The sequence below is a fragment of the Drosophila persimilis genome, unplaced genomic scaffold, assembly GCF_003286085.1.
Source record: "Drosophila persimilis strain 14011-0111.01,24,50 unplaced genomic scaffold, DperRS2 tig00000002-arrow-pilon, whole genome shotgun sequence".
In the NCBI taxonomy this organism is placed as follows: domain Eukaryota; kingdom Metazoa; phylum Arthropoda; class Insecta; order Diptera; family Drosophilidae; genus Drosophila; species Drosophila persimilis.
The window spans coordinates 4838554-4857480 of NW_020825289.1; the positions used below are offsets into that span (position 1 = coordinate 4838554).

General features: G+C 47.6%; 4 protein-coding genes across 7 annotated transcripts; 1 reads left to right on the forward strand and 3 right to left on the reverse strand.

The window, feature by feature from the left end:
* The first annotated feature begins 127 nt into the window (after positions 1–127).
* Positions 128–1174, forward strand: LOC6591159 (m-AAA protease-interacting protein 1, mitochondrial). Its single transcript, XM_002015649.2, has 3 exons — positions 128–479; positions 534–829; positions 895–1174. Exons 1-3 carry the CDS (start codon positions 171–173, stop codon positions 1034–1036), a joined length of 747 nt encoding a protein of 248 aa, XP_002015685.1. The 5' UTR covers positions 128–170; the 3' UTR covers positions 1037–1174.
* LOC6591160 (ejaculatory bulb-specific protein 3) lies at positions 1148–2465 on the reverse strand. Its single transcript, XM_002015650.2, has 2 exons — positions 2390–2465; positions 1148–1632 (listed from the first exon to the last, which is right to left on the reverse strand). The coding sequence occupies exon 2, from the start codon at positions 1619–1621 to the stop codon at positions 1244–1246; it is 378 nt and encodes a 125-aa protein (XP_002015686.1). The 5' UTR covers positions 1622–1632; positions 2390–2465; the 3' UTR covers positions 1148–1243.
* A 2182-nt stretch (positions 2466–4647) lies between these two features.
* LOC6591161 (scavenger receptor class B member 1) lies at positions 4648–6729 on the reverse strand. Its single transcript, XM_026987035.1, has 4 exons — positions 5996–6729; positions 5530–5932; positions 5211–5461; positions 4648–5140 (listed from the first exon to the last, which is right to left on the reverse strand). Exons 1-4 carry the CDS (start codon positions 6611–6613, stop codon positions 4862–4864), a joined length of 1551 nt encoding a protein of 516 aa, XP_026842836.1. The 5' UTR covers positions 6614–6729; the 3' UTR covers positions 4648–4861.
* A 1747-nt stretch (positions 6730–8476) lies between these two features.
* LOC6591162 (scavenger receptor class B member 1) lies at positions 8477–18029 on the reverse strand. Of its 4 annotated transcripts, none has more exons than XM_026986376.1 (7): positions 16226–16291; positions 11794–11913; positions 10597–10849; positions 10350–10523; positions 9689–10260; positions 9505–9626; positions 8477–9433 (listed from the first exon to the last, which is right to left on the reverse strand). In XM_026986376.1, the coding sequence occupies exons 2-7, from the start codon at positions 11852–11854 to the stop codon at positions 9053–9055; spliced, it is 1563 nt and encodes a 520-aa protein (XP_026842177.1). In that variant the 5' UTR covers positions 11855–11913; positions 16226–16291; the 3' UTR covers positions 8477–9052. The 4 variants fall into 4 exon arrangements, with proteins under 4 accessions (XP_026842177.1, XP_002015688.1, XP_026842176.1 ...); XM_002015652.2 differs by having other exon boundaries at positions 16136–16282; XM_026986375.1 differs by having other exon boundaries at positions 16196–16279.
* Positions 18030–18927: the final 898 nt, after the last annotated feature.

Sequence of the window (18927 nt, forward strand, 5' to 3'; positions counted from 1 at the left end):
CCCCATATGTATACCGTGTAAAATTTGAAAAATACCGTCTTAACCCCATATATACCGTAGAATTTAAATTAAATTAAAACTACTCGCTACCCAACACTGCCCATATTCTCCGCAAACGGGGCTAATTTACAAAACGACGAATAATTTGCCTGCATCTGAGAAAATTAACAATGCAGCACACACTCAGACGTTGCCTGGGCATGGCCCGGACGCCCTTGCTGCGCCTTCATAATAGTCCCATCGCAGTCGCAAATAGAAGATCATTCGCATCAGTGCCGCAAGAGGAAAACAAAAAAGAGCAGGAGACGAGGTCCGACCGTAATCACTTGCCGCGCCTCATGGACTTCCCGGAGGTTGTGTGGCCGTCGGCGTTGATCACGATCAAGAACTGGATTACAATCCAGTTCATCATCCGGCCCTACTTCGACAGCGAGTTCCAGCTCAAGGATTTCATTTTTGGCGCCAAGCAGGCACTGCAGGTTCGATTGACATGGTGCTATTTAACGCAGGGGGCCTAACTCCAGTCTCTTTAGGTGGTATCCTCTAAACTAATGGCCGGCGAACTGGAGGCTTTGGACAGCTTGGTTTCTGTCGATGCTATTGCGGAGCTGAAGCCCGTGATACAGAAACTGTCGATGTCGCAACGCCGTCAGCTGGAGATCAAGGAGAGTGACATCTACCTTTCGTTCCCCTACCAGGTGGGCATCATTTTCGACGAGGCCAACGACAAGTTGCAGAAGCGCTGGGTTGAGATCACAATGGTATTTCATGTGATGAGAGGACTGTCCGAGATGAGAGAGCGCGGCGAGGAGATACCATGGAACATGGGGTTTGTGGTGCCGGCCATCCATCGCACAGAACTCTTCAACTGATGAGTCATCCTTTTCATTACAGAATTCTGCCTGAGTACCAGGATAAGGTCTTTATTTGCAACTACCGCTTCATCAAGGAATTCACTGCCGGCCAACACTCAGACTGGACAATCAATGTGGCAAATCATTTTAGGGCGATTGATCTGATCAACGAAACGAAATAACAAAAGCCCCAGCCGCAGTGCAGCCTGTTTTGTTTGTTAAGCACTAGTTGATATTCGTTAGCTCATCCGCATCCAGCTTCCGCGTTGGAATAAAAGTTTTGTTTTGCCGCATTTAGGTATACAAAATTACATTTTTAATTGTGGAGCTTCTGATTTTAAATTAAGTTCATGTGAAATGAGTAGTAGACCGCGGAGTGCGACCCCCGCTTAGTGCTGCTTCTTCGCCGCCGCCTCGTACTTGGACCTATAGATTCCCTTCGAGTCGTACTTGTCGAGGAGCTGCTTCCATTCGCCTGGATATTTGGAGCGCAAGATGTTGATCACCTTTTCGGAGTTGCGACGCTGAGCGGCGGTGCATTTGGAGCAGTCGGACTGCAGAGCGTCAGGCAGCAGGCGCTTCAGCTCACGGCCTTCGGCCGTGCATGGCCCCTTATCCATCAGACACTTGAGGTAGTTGTTCAGCACGCGCTGATTGCCGAGCACATCATCCACATTAACATTGTCGAACTTGCTGGTGTACTGGTCCGGAGCGGCGGCCGCCAGTCCGGCGAGCACGCACAACACAATGGCCAGCGAAGCTTTCATCTTGACGAGTGCTGTAAAAGGAGGAGAGAGGTGTTTGGGTTAGTCCCCAATTTCGGGTAATGGCAAAGCAAATAAAAATTAGACCCCCTGGTGCCATTGTTTGTCTGATGCTTATAGAGGCGATTGGTTAGAGTGCAAATAATTCGGAATGATTTCTTGGAATGGCCGCATTGGCCAGAGGCTGCTTCTCTGGAAACGCTTTGAACATGCAAATCTATTGAATATAGAAGGCGTCGCCGCCAAGTCTCCGAAATCGGTTTATGTTTGTCTGAATGTAGAAAGAATCATCTGAGGTGATCGCGATGAGCCGCCCGATGGCGGAGCGGAGCCCACTTTGTCATGCATTATTAATGGCCCTTGGCATATATATCGCGTATGCATACTAATTGGTGTTCATTTTAATTTCGATATTTTACACAGAAGATTTCACAATTTCTCAATCGGCGAAGACCACGTCGCTGCTTGTTGGTTTCCCCCTGTCCTCTCCGCTTCTATTCCCGTCTATACACTACATCTTTCTCTACTCTGCTCTTCTGACTATGCAAATCAGTGCAGCCATGTCACCACAAACTGTTGTTTAACGGGCGATGTACGGCCGCCGGTGGTTGGTCAAAATTTACTCAATAATTGTGCACGACAGGTCGGACGTACTATCAAGCTCTAAGCCTGAATTGCAATTGGAATTGGTTTCCTCGACTCTATTTTTTTTTTTTTTTGGCACTCAACTTTACGATTGGTGGTGCACTACTAAACACGGTTGTCACTCACGTCGTTTTTGTCTGATCGTTGGGCTTGGGCGGAGATGGGTTGCGTTGTGGTGCGTACAACGGTGCAGCTTTGATTGCGAGCTGTTAGCCTCTTTAGCTGACTTTTATACTAAGGAGCTTTAACGGCTCATACACTGAGCGCAATTCCCAGCAGCCAGCCCCGCTCGCTCGGAGCTTTCGCATGTGGAACCGGATTTTCAACGATTGACTTAAGGTTTTTTCAGCTGAATTTTTCGGCAAGCAGTCAAACGGTCTGTCTGTTCAGTCCACCAGTTCATAGGGTGGAATGGAAATGCGAGTTTATCACAGATTTATCTGTCCACTCCCCATGCCTCTGCCCAGATCTCTGGTTTTGTGTTTATTTGATCGTTACTCTTGTTTTTGTTTTCTTTTTTGGCGGCTCTCACGTACGAAATTCGTAGGAAAAACATTGACTTACGTGAAAATTGAAATTTAAATGTTGATTTTGCCAGTCCGGACCGAGTTCCGAGCTGGAGTTGGACTTGGACAGAGCCAAGCATGGAGAGCGGAGATCTGAGACACTCACTGATCTGGCTTTAGCTGGTTTGGTCTCTGACTCTGACTTGGTTTAACGATCGCATTTAGTTGTTTCTGGTGCTGGTGCTGTTGTTGTTATTGTGGTTGTGGTTGTTGTTGTTGTTGTTGTTGTGTTGTAATCACTTTTATGCATTTCCATTTCCCTTTTAATTATCTTTCGGCTCATGGATCGCACGCACAAGTCTAGACCCGACCATATTGCGAAAGCTTTAGCGCCGATTCATTCCAACTGGTCTAATCAATCGGGATTTACCCCACTGCCTTGGGTGGACATGCTCGTACATACGTACATATGTATTTGTTGCCGTCTTAGCCATGACTAGGGGGTTTTTCCGCCTTTTTGGCAGATAATATTTAGCTCCAACGGTCGGTCAGCTGTACCGGGGACAAGAGGACGTCTGCTAATGGATTCGGGACTCGAGCTCAGACTGATAATTCTAGCCGCTTTGGGGGCAACATTAATTAACTATAAAAAAGTAAAAATACACTTTATATTCGTATAATTATGTACTTTCGCAGCTTTTATGGCACTATGGCACTGCCAATGACGCAGGCGATTCTAGAAAAAGCGCAATTATCAAGCATATGAAGACGATCTGGCTGCTGGATCTGGATCTGTGGATTGGCTCAATGGATTACCTAGACAGGCTGCGAAAAGGTTAATAAATCACCTCGACCGGCGTTGACCTGACTCTCCACTGTGATATAACATCCGAGCCAATTATACAAACAACTTTCAGCTTGTTTGGCGGCGATTAACATTTAAATTGGGGCATCCTTTGCCCCAAGCGGCAGTCGTCACATATATATCGATTTATGCAAATCGAGAGTAATCGGGAAAGGAAAAAAACGGTCAACACACGACATTTCGTTGACGCGAGAGGAAAAGAGACAAAGGGTTGCTTACCTTGAAACCGCATCGGGGCATCAGCCAGAGAGAGAGACATGGGCATGACAGGGGCATGTTCAAAAGTTCAGGTTCAGGAAAGATGAACAAAATCAAGTACAATACAGGTAAACAAGAAAGGAAGGCTATCCTCCAACGGATCGAAGCATTGAACTCCCTTCCCAAAACGGAGTCTAAAATATTCTACAGGATTATGTAGAAAGATGTTGAATAAACATCTCAGATCACACAATTTGGTTGTATTATCTTAAATATTTAAACTTTTCTAATTGTAATTGTATTGAACACTTTAGTTAGTTTTCAGAAAACCCAATAGCAAGTTTTCAAAATAATAAATACAATTATTATTATTTAGATGCCTGAATAGACACGGAAGCATTTCTTTCTGGGAGCGTTGCAAGCTCCTGGCCAAAACGTTTCGACCCTCCTCAAGGGTATACAAAGCCACAAGGTATACAGAGCAAGAAGAAGCTGAAGAAATAATGACAACGAAAAGTTAAATGTACAGATTGAATAAAGCGCAAAATAAATCTTCCACTTGGTACGTGCCCAAGTTTTCATTGTCATTGCGAGCTGCTGCCTGCCACCACACCACACAAAAAGCGAGGCGAATCAAACGAAAGCCGCGACCTCAAACAGTCAACACGGCAAAGGTGGCGACAGATGAATGGTAGGAGGGGGGGGAGGAGGATCAGTGGGGATTAGATGAGACCAATGTCTGGGACGAGCTTAGGCCGGGCTTGGGCTCTGAGCTCTGGCTCTCCTCTGACAGATAAGGTGAAATGAGGCGAGAATTCAATTTTCAACTTATTAGTATATTATATAAAAGAAAACAACTGAACTGATAAGTGCAGTGGCAGCATCATCAGCAACAGACCGCACCTCTAGCCTAAAACTACGAGTATTTGTATGCATGTATAGTATATGTACACTAGTCCAGCTCTCGGATCTGGCCCTGGGCCTGGGACTGGGCCTGGAACCGAGCTCAATCACAACCTAAATCAGAGACTATTTGACAGCCTCATCAGAGACTTGGCCGCATTGCGTAAGGTGGCGATCGGTTGTCGGAAACACCGTTTCAAGGCAGGCGTTTGTGGTGCCGCGGCCGCAGATCTTGCGATAGAGATCCACGTAACCGAGATCGCCCCAGGCCACTCGGATCACTTTGAGGGCGCTCCACAGGGCGAGCAGCAGCAGCAGAGCCATGCAGGGCGCCTGCACGTGGGGCAGCACCTTCACATTGATCCACATCAGCCTGAGCACGAAGTCGGGCAGCTCACCCATTTCCTGGAAAACGTTCAATGGGGTATCAGTGGGAGGGAAATTTCCATGGGGGTTGGAGGCTGTTGACACTTACAAACTCATACCAGAAGGTGGGCAGCAGCATGTTGCTGAAGCTTTTCAGTCTCCTGCTGTAGGAAGAGAGATTCGGCATGGGTATGTTTGACTGGAAGCGGTACTTCTCGTTGACAGGTATGCCTGTCGTGGGCTCCATCAGGATGAACGGCTCGTGCTCCTCGGCATTCGGATTGTAGCCTTCGTAGTGCTCGCTCCAGTTGTAGCTGCTGCCATAGAAGTGTGGCGCCGAGAACGCCGATGGGGCATCATCTGCAACCGATGCAAAAGCGTGAGAAATAATTCAAAAATGTTCTGAGGGAATCCCCCGATCGACTTACTTATCACACACTTGGAGACGTCAAACATCCCTTTGTGCAATTTGATGCCGTAGGTAGTGTCCATGCACTTTGGGGGCTCCTGGCCGGGCTGCAGCAGCAGGTATCGGTAGGTGTCGAGGCCGGCGTAGCGCTCTGGGCGCTGGTAGATGAGGGGCAGGACGCGGCAGGACTCGATGGCCACGACGTTCAGCGGTGTTTCTGGCTGCAGGAAGGGCGGGAAAAGCGAGTTGTCGTGAGCACCGCTCACGTTGTAGGGGCAGGCGTCATTGGACCACTCTTCGCTGCGCGGCAGCTGCTCTTTGATGACCTGCTGGCCGTTGAGGGTCTCGATGCGAAAGAAGTTGTCAATGCCTTGATCCGGGCCAATGTTCACCGTGTAGACCTCCTCCTTATCCTTGAGAGCCTACGGGTGGAAGCGTATAAGAATATGGCCAGATGAGATGGAATCGAACATTGAATCGCTTACATTGTGCAGCGGTCCGCAGTTGGAGGACAGGGCGAAGGGCAGTAGGTTGGATACCAGCTGCAGGGAGGGTCGTGTGAACTCCCAGAGGAAGTAGTAGACGGAGCCCGTGATGAACAAGTCCTCGAACCTAGTGATGGCATCGAAGCCAAGGACCGAGAACGGTGCCACATGCTTGAACTTGGCCGCCGCGCCCAGTAAGACGTTGTTGGGCGAGGTGATGGTCCAGTTGAGGACATCGGAAGCAACGCTCTCCTCCGGCAGGAACTCCACATGGCGGTAGCGATTCTTTCGGTACGTCACATTGTTTTCTGTGCGACTGAGGATGTCGTTGTAGCCCACTATTTTGTAAGTGATCGGTCCGATCTGGTCCACTTTCAGCCGCTTGTCGCGCCCGCTCTCAAACTCGGCGGCGTTCGTCACGTTGAACAGGTAGCTCTTGAGCTTACCAAACGGAGAGTTCACCCAGCTGTCCATGGTGGGCATCTCCTGGCGGAAGCGAACATGCTCCCGGGCCACCACTACGCGATAGTCCCAGATGCAGGACAGCACAAACAGATAGAGACTCGTCAGGCCGAGAAACACATAGAGAGCTACTCTCAGCTTCTGTCCAGGCTTCATCTCTTAAGGGAGGTTCAGAGAGGATCTTGGTACCAAGACGAATAGTCAGATGGAGACAGCAACTGGCCGGAGAAAGAACCACGTCTGTTCGGGAGAAAACACGCGATCCGTTTGACTCGAAATCTAAGCGCTTTGGACACTGGTGTTACAATCACTTATCACGACTCTTGGCCAGCGGAACGCAATGAAATGAAAACAAAATATATGAAATCAAAATAACGGAAAGGCTATCAGCTAAGCCCTCGAGCTGGAGCTGAAACTGAGGCTGAGGCTGATTCGGCTGCCCGGCTCCCGACTTACGGCTCCCGGCTCCCGGCTCCCGGCCGCTCTCTCCGTTGCTCCCACTCTGGGGAATAGCAGCGATAATGGGGGATCTCTGACCCGATCATACAATTCACGCACATTCCAATTAAAACTTTATGTTCCAGATAAGCAGTACTTAAGGGTAATTACAGTAAGTCTGCACGGAGCACTTTATCCTGTTATTCAGGAGCGCTGTGCGTCCGAATGACGTCTTCCATTTTGATCACCTGTTGCCATTCAGGTGGTGGCAGTCCCCCCTGCGTGGATTCACGGCTAACCTCGGTCGTTGGCAGGTGGAGATTGCCTGCACTTGACTGGGAGACGCCGCCCTGGGGTCGCCGCAGAGGCTGTCTTATCAGGCACAGACAGACGCAGACGGCACTCCGCTTATCAGTCCAGCGGGCAGTAGAACGTGCAACGAAACAAATGACTTGCCATTAAAGTCTGTCCCGGATTGGTCTTGGTCTGCTCTGACTCTGACTCTGATCCAGGCACAGTGATCCGCAATAACAATCATGGAATCCAGTATTAATAGACGCTTTAATGGCTGTGGTGCAGAATCCGGTCTGGTCTGTGTCTGGAGGTCTTTAATGCATCCAATCGAAAGTAAACAAACTACTATATAACTAAATTCCGAAACCTGGCATTTTGAGATGAGTTCTGCTGATAGGCGGGCTTCATAATTCATTGAATTTTTTATTACCATTTAATGTTTCATGTATTTTTTGTTTGTTTGGGTTATGTTGGATGACCTCGCAGCCGCTGGAATCCTATATAGAAAGGGAACTCGGACATTAAATCAACTGATGGATAGATAGGGCTTATCTGTCTCGATTGCCTCGATTGCCTCGATTCTCGTTTTCGTTTTCACTTGATCTCGATCCAGCTAAGGCCCTTCGGAAGCATACTTTTGGGATCAATAGGAGCCAGATTCTAGAATTTTTAATTCTAAGCATCACAGGCCCACAGGGGAATACTTATAACCGGTCGATGCATTCGATCATTCCTAAGAGGAGACACAAATCCAGACCGCATTTGCTGGGATATCACTCAGAGTTCATCAGAGAATAATATTCTGAAACATCCTTCGTTGCATACTTTCGGGTCCAGTACCGATTGCATTCCGGAAAAGGAAGCTGCATGTCTATAAACACTGAAATGGTCGGCAATTAAGCAATTATCGATGGCAAAACAAATTTTCAAATTTGATTTTGTTCAACCGCTAGGTATTTTTTTATTGTTGTTATTTCTATTAAGAAATACAATATTCTTTTGTTTCGGGAACCCATCTAAATATTCTATAACTACTGAATGGGGATAGGCAATTTGAGAACCAAATGTGTAGAGCTTAAGCCGACAAACATTTTGCGGGGGAACGTGAACCCCTGCTTTGGATTCTGTTGAAGCTTTCGGGGTTGTGGAGGCGAGGTGAAGAGGGGATTCGATTCCGGTCTATGCCTAATTAAAATAATATCGTAATTAATTGCATATTATACACATATAAATTCTACATGGGATAGATACAATAGATGTTTGCTATTGGATCGATAATGAAGCACATTTGTATGGAGGACGGAACATTGCTTTATTTTTTATTTGAGAAACGTTTCGGGTTTGGTTTGTGACTTGATTGTCTTGACATCGAATTTCAACAAGTGGTACAACGGGGCACGGGGAATTGTGGGGGGGTTGGGGTATATTAATTCAGTTTTGGTATAACAAATCAAAGTTTAAGCTAAGTCGAAGCTTTGAGCCTTAATGCGATCACGACTGTTGCGTAGGACTACACATCATCATCAAAATTTCATAACGATTACTTACAAAGATAACCTACATACAATACAATAGATACAGATACAGATACAGATACAGATACAAGTACAGATACACATACAAAATACATACAAGTCTTCCCAGCTCCATTTGTTCTAGACTACAGACACTCACACACACCCCCCACCGGAGCAAATCCGAATGGATCTGATCGGATCGGATGGGTGCAGGGGATGGGTTATGGGAATGGAATGGAATGGGCTAGTCCCAGTTACCTATCTACACTAAACTAAGACACCCAGAGACCGACCCCTCGATACGTCCACTGATCATATCATCATATCATCCAAAACTCGACAATCTCTAGTATCTGGCGGGCTGGGTGTCCTTGTTCTGCTTCTTGTTCATGTCCACTTGGGCGGTGGCCAGGTAGTTGGACCCCTCCAGATGCAGAGTGCTCTGCCGGTGAGAGTTGCGGATCAGGCAGAAGGTCGACAGCAGCAGCAGGGCCACCCCCAGGGCGAACAGGCCGACAATCAGAGCCACACGTATCTTGGGCGGCACTTGCTCGGCAAAGCGCATCAGATCGGTGACCTCATTGGGCAGGCTGTCGATCCCCTCCTCGAACCACAGAATGGGGAAGATGATGTCTGGGAAGTTGGCCACTTGCTTGATGTCGAACACCTGGCTGACGGCCAGATTGATTTGGATACGAGCTCGAACACGCAGAGTGGTTCCCATTTTCTATGGGATAAATAAAGAAATGAATGACCATTACAGGAGAACTGACAGGAGGAAAGGGTCGCCTTTCTTACCGGCTGCACATCGAGGAAGAACTGATGCTTCTCCTTCTCTGGCGGCGAAATGCCCTCCACCTGTGTCCGCAGGCTCTCGTCGCCGAGATAGAAATGGGGGAAGCTTAGCATGATGGGGGAATCTGTACGGGAGAGACAGTTGTCAGTGTCAGGAAGGGATCTTTTGAGGCCCAGTGATTAGTACCGTATTGACACAGCGAGACGTTGAAGAGACCGTTGGGGGAGCACGAGGGCTGGCCGGCGGGGCAGAAGCACATGTTCTCCGGGTGGCTCTCGACATCGGCAAAGACCCACTCGGGTGGGGTGAAGCGATAGCCGGGCACCTCGTTCGAGGTCATCACCTCCTTTTCGAAGACCAGCGGCATCAGGCGGCAGAGATCTTTGTCGTACACATGCAACACACGGTCGTGGTCGATGTGCGGGGGGAAGATGGAGCCGTCAGTGCCGTTCAGGTGATTGCACTCATCGGTGGTCCAGTGGGGCAGGTGGGTGCGACCGTTGTACTGGTCGATAATGCCGTACTTTTCGATGTCATCGACGCCTGTGTTGACGGTGACGCGGTCGGAGGAGGTGCCGTTCTTGCCGTACAGCAGGCCAAACTCCTCGTATGGCAGCTTCTGCTCCTTAGGCACCACATCCTTGGCCAGCTTGAGCAGCGGATCCTCGTATCCCCAGAGCAGCTGTCCCACGGACACCTGAACGAACGGCTTGATCTTCAGTATGTCCATGATGCTGGCCATGGCCAGACGCAGGAACCTGGGAAGGGCAAGATCAGGGTTAATCAGATTGCAGCATTTTTGTAGAAGCCACTGTCGGCAAGCCCAGGGCACTCCCAGGGCACTCACCTGGCCGCATGCTTGCTTTGGGAGGTGGCACTCAGCATGGGAATGTTGGGCACAATCACCACGTCATCTTCGGGGCCCACAGACAGATCTTCGCGGAACGAGTAGATCTTGCGCAGATTGTAGCTGAGCGTGCCATTGTCATTCTCCACGATGTTAACCTTTTCCCAGCTCTCGCTGCAAGTCGGAGATGAAGGGAGAGAAGATCGTATTAACATTGACGTTTAGGTGCAGTTTAAAGATCACTTACCTGTAGACATAGGGACCCACCTCATCGACAATGGCCTTGGAGCCATTGCTGAGGAAGTCATCGGCATTGGTCACATTGTAGATGTACAGACTGATGTGGGGCTCCACCGGCGGCTTGGCCCACCAGCCGAAGGTCTTGGCGCCGGGCCGCAGAGCCACCATGCGGTCCACAATGGCATTGATCAGCACGGAGAACTCGCAGGCCACCAAAACGCCTCCCACTATCAAAATCGACGCAATGGCGATCGTAATCCCTGAAAAACCAAGGAGAATTATTCAACGAATGTACAGCGATTGCATAAATCAGTGGATGATTGGAATGAGTCAGACCCTGTGAGCGGGAAGGTGGCTTCGATCGAGACAAATATTTAAGTTGGCACTCGACTGGGACAGCTCGGCATAAATATTTATACATCGAACGAATAGAACACTAGTGTACATATTGCGGAACATGAATCACTCTTCTAGTGACCCTTTGACCTTATACACTTTGTTATCCAATTAGCGATGGATAGAGAGGCTCGATCCGATCCCCAATTAGTTGTGATTGAATAATTATCGTTTAATTACTGAAGTGGAAGCGCCAGAACTGGAATGTCGACGCTAAACAACAGCAATCAGAGCCAGATCCCAGTCCCAGATCCCAGTCCCAGTCCTTGGAACTAATAGCCCACTGCGCCTTAGTCTCATTTTTCCAGAAGGAAACGAAAGGAAGGGAAAGTTGGTAGCTACTTGGGTGAAGATCTCAGTTTATCCTCTGCGTACTTTCAGCGGAATCAATTAGAAATTCAAAAGCGAATACCAGTCTAACCAGTCATACGAACAAAGCGAAGCATTCGCAATCTATTGAGCAAAATCAAGAACCAGGCACGGCACGTGGAGTTATATATTGTATGCGATATATGGATGATTCGCCCCGGTGTTAAGTCAGTCGATGGGTTCTTGTGGTTCCACCTTCCATTGCGTTGTGCATAAATCGTTTCAGGGGATTATTGCACAAGTCAATGCGGGAAATCCATATGGAAATTTGTTGTTAATAGGAAGAGCGCGGCTGGCTAATCAGATGCTAATGGTAGTGGGAATTCAGGTAATACTCGTCCAGCTTCCAGTGGGGATAACTCTGAGAACACATCTCCGAAGCATCGCTCACCCCCCTTGGGGGCTACTCGCATTCATTGAATTGATTATAAGTACTTACACCATTTTCTCAGATACGTGCTGGACAGTTTAGTGCATAGTTTGTGTTTGGGACCGTTCATGTTGTGGCTGTTGTTGGAGTCGTTGTTGTTTCAAGAGTTGACCGCCTTGCAGCTGTTAACTAGAAAAGCAAATCAAAATTATATATAAGACATACTCGTATCAAGCTGTTTTTATGGGGGGACGACCTACAGACAGATAAGCTGTAATACCGGTTAAGTTGTTAATCTATAATTATCAGGCAAAAGCCAGGTAAACAGGAATGCAATCATTCAATATCACTTGATAATCACATCGTAAAGTTCTAGCCGACATTGGGTCTCGATGCTCGATGCTCGATGCTGGAGCTCATGATCCGCGATCAGCGTTCACGATCACGATACGATCATGATCAACATCTTCAGTTCTGTTCTGCTCTGTGCTTCTGCTTCTTTTTCCCCACTCTTTCCATATGTTTACTTATGTCTATGGATATCCATGGCATGGCTTGAAGAGACAACCAGATGACAGTGGAGGAGAGATGCCCCGACTTTGGCCCAGACCTCAGACACGTTGCGGGGCGTGTTGGCCTTGTGGGGCTTGACAACGCTCGAGCTGTGGCTGTGTTTAGTTTTGGCCAAAAGCTGATTTATCAGCTATGCGATGCTTCGACACAAAACAAAACAGACGAACAAAACCGATCTGCAATCTTGTTTTGGTGGTTGGTCGTTGGTGGTTGGGCGACGGGGGACGGGCGACGGGGGACGGGGACTGTCTCCAGAACCTTCAAGTCAGCACAATGACTTTTAGCTGGGGCTCTTTTGTGGCGCGGCTTTTGTGCGCTGGATAATTGCTCGAGTCTCATACGAGTACTGTAACGCGCTGCGCTGCGCCCTTCCTGGCAGGGACAGACCTTGGCTGCCGTTCAGCTCGGCAATTAAGCACTTTTTAATGGACTGGCAGGCTCCTGCTGCCTCTCCCTCTCTGTCTACTCTACGGCTCTGAATCTGGCTCTGGCTCTGGCTCTGGCTCTGACTCTGACTCTGAGGTTTCGCATATAACAAATGTCGGAATGAAACCTTGACCGAGGCCAGGGCTGTGCTTGGGCATACATACATACATGCGAGTATATCTTTTAATATTCGGACTCGTGCGTAAACAGCAACGATTTTATTATTGAAAATTCCAGGCAGACAGCCCGCAAGCCATTATTCATATTCATAAACGAAACGCAATGCAGCAAAATGGGATTCGGCTAATGGTCTGAGCTATTTGCAGGCGTCGCACGGTCGTAGACAATAGAAACGAAACGTTTTAATTGCCCCACTCGATCTGGTGATCTGGCGATCTGACGATCTGACAATCCAGCACTCCAGCACTCCAGCGATACGCAGATTATTCTCAGAATCAAGTGCATACAAACAGTCGAACGAGATAATCTGCAACTCCAGTGGGAGATTACTGGTGGGGCACGTTCACACCTTCCATTCCGCGATTCGGAAGAACGCACTGAGAGCACGAGAACATGAGAGCCAGACTCGAAGCTCAAATTCTTGGATGCTCTGCGGAAATGGTGGCCTACAACCAGTTTAGATGTTTTCGCTTTACGGTTTCGGCCAAAAAGCATTAAACTTTGTACTTTGGGCCCTGGCCAGCACACAGCACACAGCACACAGCACACGCACACCACCCCACTTACCCACCAACTGAGTGGATACAAAGTTTTTCGTATTTTTGTTTAGTATTTGCCGAGTCGAGTTTACTGCGCTCTCTGAACGCCACAAGGTCGAGCTGGCGACTCCAATATCTGTGTGTTTGTGATTTGTGTTGTGTGTTTTGCATTGGATCCACCATTGGATCCACCATTGTTGGCTCTGGTCGAGCGATGCCCATTGAATACCAATTAGCCCATAATTATTTCAAATGATTTTCGGTGACACCCGTCATCGGGCCATAAATCAGTTAATTCAATCAGGAATTTATTTGCTGAGTACTCGTACTCGTAGTTTCGGTTCTGTTTGCTGTTTGCTGTTAGCTGTTGGCTGATTGTGCGCTTTGTTGGCGGAGTGCACTGCTTCAGGGCCTGGCTATTATAAGTACATATACGTAAAAACTTTTTAGCATTACAAATGCTTGCCAAGAACGAGGACTGGAGTGGAGCCTACTGGAGATGCAGTGTGACTCAGAGTGCTGGTTCTCGGAAAACGAAATGTGTGTGTAACTAACAGAACCTGAGCCATTGTGTCTCGCATCCCCAAGAAGTATGCAAGCAACCGGAGGTGACTGGAATGGCTGAGAAATTCTAGATCTGAACAGCAGACCATCCAAACACCTTGTTATGAGAATCACAGCCAGACTTCAGCAGTTTTGGCATTCCATTCTATTCCAATGAAATGCGATAACTGATGTAATCATTTTACTTTTGTTGACTCGGATCTCGCCCGTTGTTGGAGTCGTTGGAGCTGTTGGAGCTGCTCTTTCAGCTGTTCAATTAGCGGCTAACGTGTTGTGTTTAACGTGAAATCGCCAGCCGAGTGTTCGCTTTTATATCTTCGACGTGTACGAGCATGTGTTGAATGTTATATGTATATATATGGCTTAGACAGAATCCCAACTTCAATAGAAATTTACTTTCTAAACACACGTTTTTGTATGAATTGAACTGAAAGCGGAATCTTGGCGAAGACATCCGCTGCCCCTCTTGTTGCTGCTGCTGCTGATCAGAGCTTGGCAGAGCTCTCGGATTGAAATGAAGTAAAGGCGAAGACAACGTGGAGTCGAGTCTCATAATTTCACTGCGTTTAAATGTTGCACAAATAAATACAAGCGGTAGCAGCTACTTATTTTAAACAATTACCCTGACCCAATTTCAGAGCTGGCGCTGTGGCTGGGGTTGTGGCTGTGCCTGTTGCTGCCGCTGCCGCTGTGACACTGGCCTGGCCAAAAACCAAGCGGGCTGCTGACAAAATTCGCTTTGCCTTTTTGTTGATAATACAAAATGAAATACTTTTTAAATTTTTGTGCGTTAAACAATGCTTGGCTGTGCTGTTGTCAATGGCGTGACAAACATGTGAGACGGGGCTCATCTTGGAGTTTCAGTAGGTCAGTTTTGGTGGCAATTACCCCAGAGACAGGGACAGGTACAGGTGCAGGTACAGGTACATGGAACAGACCATACCAGAGAGAGAGAGAGAGAGACAGCAGAAGTACAAAGTGTTGTTTGCGTTTTGCTTTCGCAGTGAAATGTGTCAACGGGCAACGGGCAACGGGCAAAAGCGAAGACAAAGACAAAGCCTGGCAATTGTCACCTCAATTTTATGACCAACTTGGCAACGAAATCAAGCAACAACTTCAGCAGAAACTTCAGCAACAGAGTGCCACAAGATAACATAGTATACTCGTAGTCGTATACGTATGATGAAGATGATGATGATTCAAAGCTTTTACTCCGGACTGTTGGTGCTGCTGCTGGCCGCTTCTGGTGCAACCTTCACATAATCGTCATGATGGTTATGTGGTCAAAAAGAGAGCTTTCGCGGGCCCTCTTCACTTATTTATGCATTTATTTAGTTTTATTTGATTTCTGTGGGGTTTTCTGACCTGGACACACGCTTCATTTTGATTTTTGAATTTTGATTTTGGATCTTGGACGAGTATGGAGTATGTGTGGTGTTTTTTGGGTAAACTTTTTTATTTGATTTCGTTTTGAGTCGCTGCTTCGTGGCAGCGCCAATCAGCGCGCTGTGCAGAGCGAAAATTTCACTTTTTCCACACAAGTAATCATAAAAACTATGCACGTTCGTAAAATGCGCTTTTGGCAGGGCCGTAGACAGCATTTAGCTGCTGCCGCTGGCTCCAGGGGGAAAGAGGCGTCATCAGCAGCAGCATCAGCAGCAGCGCAGCAGCAGCAGCCACAAAGCATAATTCAATGATTTTCCGCTTTTGTAGAGCTATTAAGCGCCCAGCCAAGCCATCGAGCCACCATGGAAATGGTTTCATTTTGGCTGAGTGGGCAAGGTCTTGCTCAATGCTGAGACTGCGACTGCGACGAGACAGACCCGACAACATCTATAAGGTTTATCAATGATCGATGCAGTAAGCAGCAACAACAAATGGACTTTTACTGCCGCAAAAGGCCTGGAATGTGAGTGCTACTGCCACACCACACCACACCATACCATGCCACAAACAACACACCACACACTTGTTGCTGCTGTTGCTGCTGGCTTTTGTGAAAGACACACCAGAGAGGCAGACGCAGACCTGTCCAGCCTGAGGGGAAGGGAGGGGACAGGCCACAAGCCGCAAGTCGCAATCCGCAGGCATTTCAAAATAGTTACATTAACACACAGACAGGCACTCACACGGGAGCCGGAATCGGAGTCGAAATTGGCCGTTTACACGGATGCAAGTTTAGTACGTACGCGCTGTTTTGGGGATAGATAGATTCTTACGGGGGGCCACAAAATGTGGAACGTAACACCAAACTGCCGGAAAAAAACGTTCACGACTTGTACGCTCGTAAAGCCGCCGAGAAACTGATGTCGATGTCTTCGAGTGGCCCCACAACGTAAGATGTTGGGGCGGCGAAAGCTTCCACCTGAAGCTCGGCTTGGCATTGCGACAAAGCGAAACTCGAAAACCAGATAAACAGGTACACCTGTGTGCGTATGTGTGTATGAAGGTGTGTGCTCAAGAGGAGAGGCACTAGCAAAAGCGAGAGTAAGCAAGCGCGCTCTGTGTGTGGCTCTGTGTGGCTGTGTGTGGTGCATGACTTGAGCTTTTGCTCAATGCACTGTATGCGATAAAAGCTTTCGGATATTCGAATAGTCTTCGATCGGTTCGAAATAAATGTTGCCTGTTTCTGCTGTCGCTCCCTCGATTTTCTTCTCTTCTCTCTCTTTCTGCTGCTTTTGAGGAATGGAATGGGTGGCGGCGACTGATAAAAAACAAGTTTGTTGCTTTTGCATTGAAGTCTTTCGTTTTGGTTGCGTTCCGTTCCGTTTTATGTTGCACACACACAGAGACACAATCCCATTGATTGCCACACCAATACCACTGGCAGCACTAAACGATTATGATATTTTGTTGTTGTTGCAAATGACTCACTTCTATCGTGATTGTTGTTGTTGTTATTATGGTTTGTGCCAGTGGTTGCCAAACACCAAACATCAGAAGCCACAATAACGAAGACAGATCAAGTTGAAGCCACAGAATGTATGCTAAAGCTGACAGCTCCAACGATCACAAATTATTGTTATTGCCACTGAATGTTGCAGTTTCGGTGGGCATTGCGCCAGCTTTTTGGTTTTGTTTGTTGTTGTCTTGTCCGTCTCCAGAATCGGAATCTTGCAAAAGCTTTCCTGCTTGAGCATAAACAGGCTTTTGGGAAATGCGCAAGCCGGGGAAACAACACCGCGCGACAAAAACTTGTTGCATTTGCATAACCAATAACAGCGAGGGGAAATCATTTTAGACCATGTCTAGGAAATGTGATTCGGGAAATTGTCCACTGGCAGAAAATTTCACAGCGAGCACGTTCGTTCTGAAACGATGGAGAGTTTTTCCACCTCAGATGAATCAGGGGCAAGTTCTGACGATATGACGATTGTTAAATGAATAACACTTGGGAGATTCTGTGATTCTCAGATATTCAGATAGAATTTTTAGAGTTGGGAATGATCTTAAGAGGATCCAGTTGTGTACTAGCATTCATATATGTACATATGTATTTTGTTTAAGCCTGACAAAACCATTGCTCAATCCCCATAACAATGGCTTTTTAGTTAGAAGGCGAACCAAGACATTATCGCCTCAATGTGTTTGACATTCCGACTCCAAGACCAACCACACACACGCACACACACGCACACACACGCACACACACGCACAAAGATATAGAGTGCTGTTGGACGGGGCGACGACGACGGTGACGGTGACGGTGACGGCGACGGCGACCCGTATCCAATGCCTAACTCTACGACGACTTTGCATGCCAATAAGGCCAACCGGGTTGCATGCGACCTTTCTGTTTATGTAAACTGTCGTACAAAGTGGCGCAGTTTTGTTGTAAGTGATGCAATAAATAATAATAAAAGCACAGCAAAAGCAACAACAACAACAACATACGCATATGTAAATTTAAATGTTGTTGCGTGTCATCAATAGCCCCTGCCCCGCCGACGCAAGAGAATCAAATTTGGTTTTTCACTTACGATACAGAATGTCGACCAACGTCGGCATGGCCAATCGTCAGCCCCTGAGGGTATTTTCGCTCAGATTGGTCGATGTATCGATGAAGGATTTGAAGATTCTGGATCTCCGATGATTGTGTCCTACTTTTCGAGGAACTTGTATTATTTAATTTTGAGATTCTTTATGTGTGATTCTTGTTTATACATATTTGTGTATGTAAGAACTTTTTTTGGCACTTGACGACCCGGCAACCCAGGTTGTTGATAAGGCCCCCCCGCTTTCCCTTTTATTTCTACGTCAGAGCTGATAAGATCCCTACAAGCGAGCATTCAGGAAGCGGGAACTGGAAGCCGATCGAGGCCACCGCCAGCTCTACATTTAACGTGATGGAAACGACTTTGCCCTCCATCTTTACAGCTTTTAAGGTAGTTTATGTGAGGGCCTAAACAGACTACAGTAACTTAGAGCGCGGCTGACTTAGTGCCACTTAAGTTGTCAGTTCCAGTCAAATACTCCGCCGTAAAATAGAAGTTGAAGCTAGCTATTGGGACCTGATCGGGGCGGAGACAATACTCATTGCAGGCGAACAGTATTGGAAAGCTATTAGCAGCACGGAACGAGTAAACGATTGAGCCATTGGAATATCATGCGCGTCATCCGCGCCTTCTGGAAAAACAATAAGTTCAGAGAGGCTATCAATCGAAAATGATGCAAAACACGATGGAAGCCCCGCGCCTTATAGGGAGCACGACAGATTAATTGTAAACTCTTGACTAAACTGATAAATGCTGAGCACACAATCGTCGCCTGTGCCTGGGCCTGGGCCTGGGCCTGGTCTCTGGCCGTGTGGGGTTCAATAACTCGCGATTCTCCTCCCGGGGGTATTTACGCGAGTAATCACGTTGTCATAGCGATGCGGGCTTGAGGCAAGTCTGCCAGCTTAAGAACTCAGCATTCATAC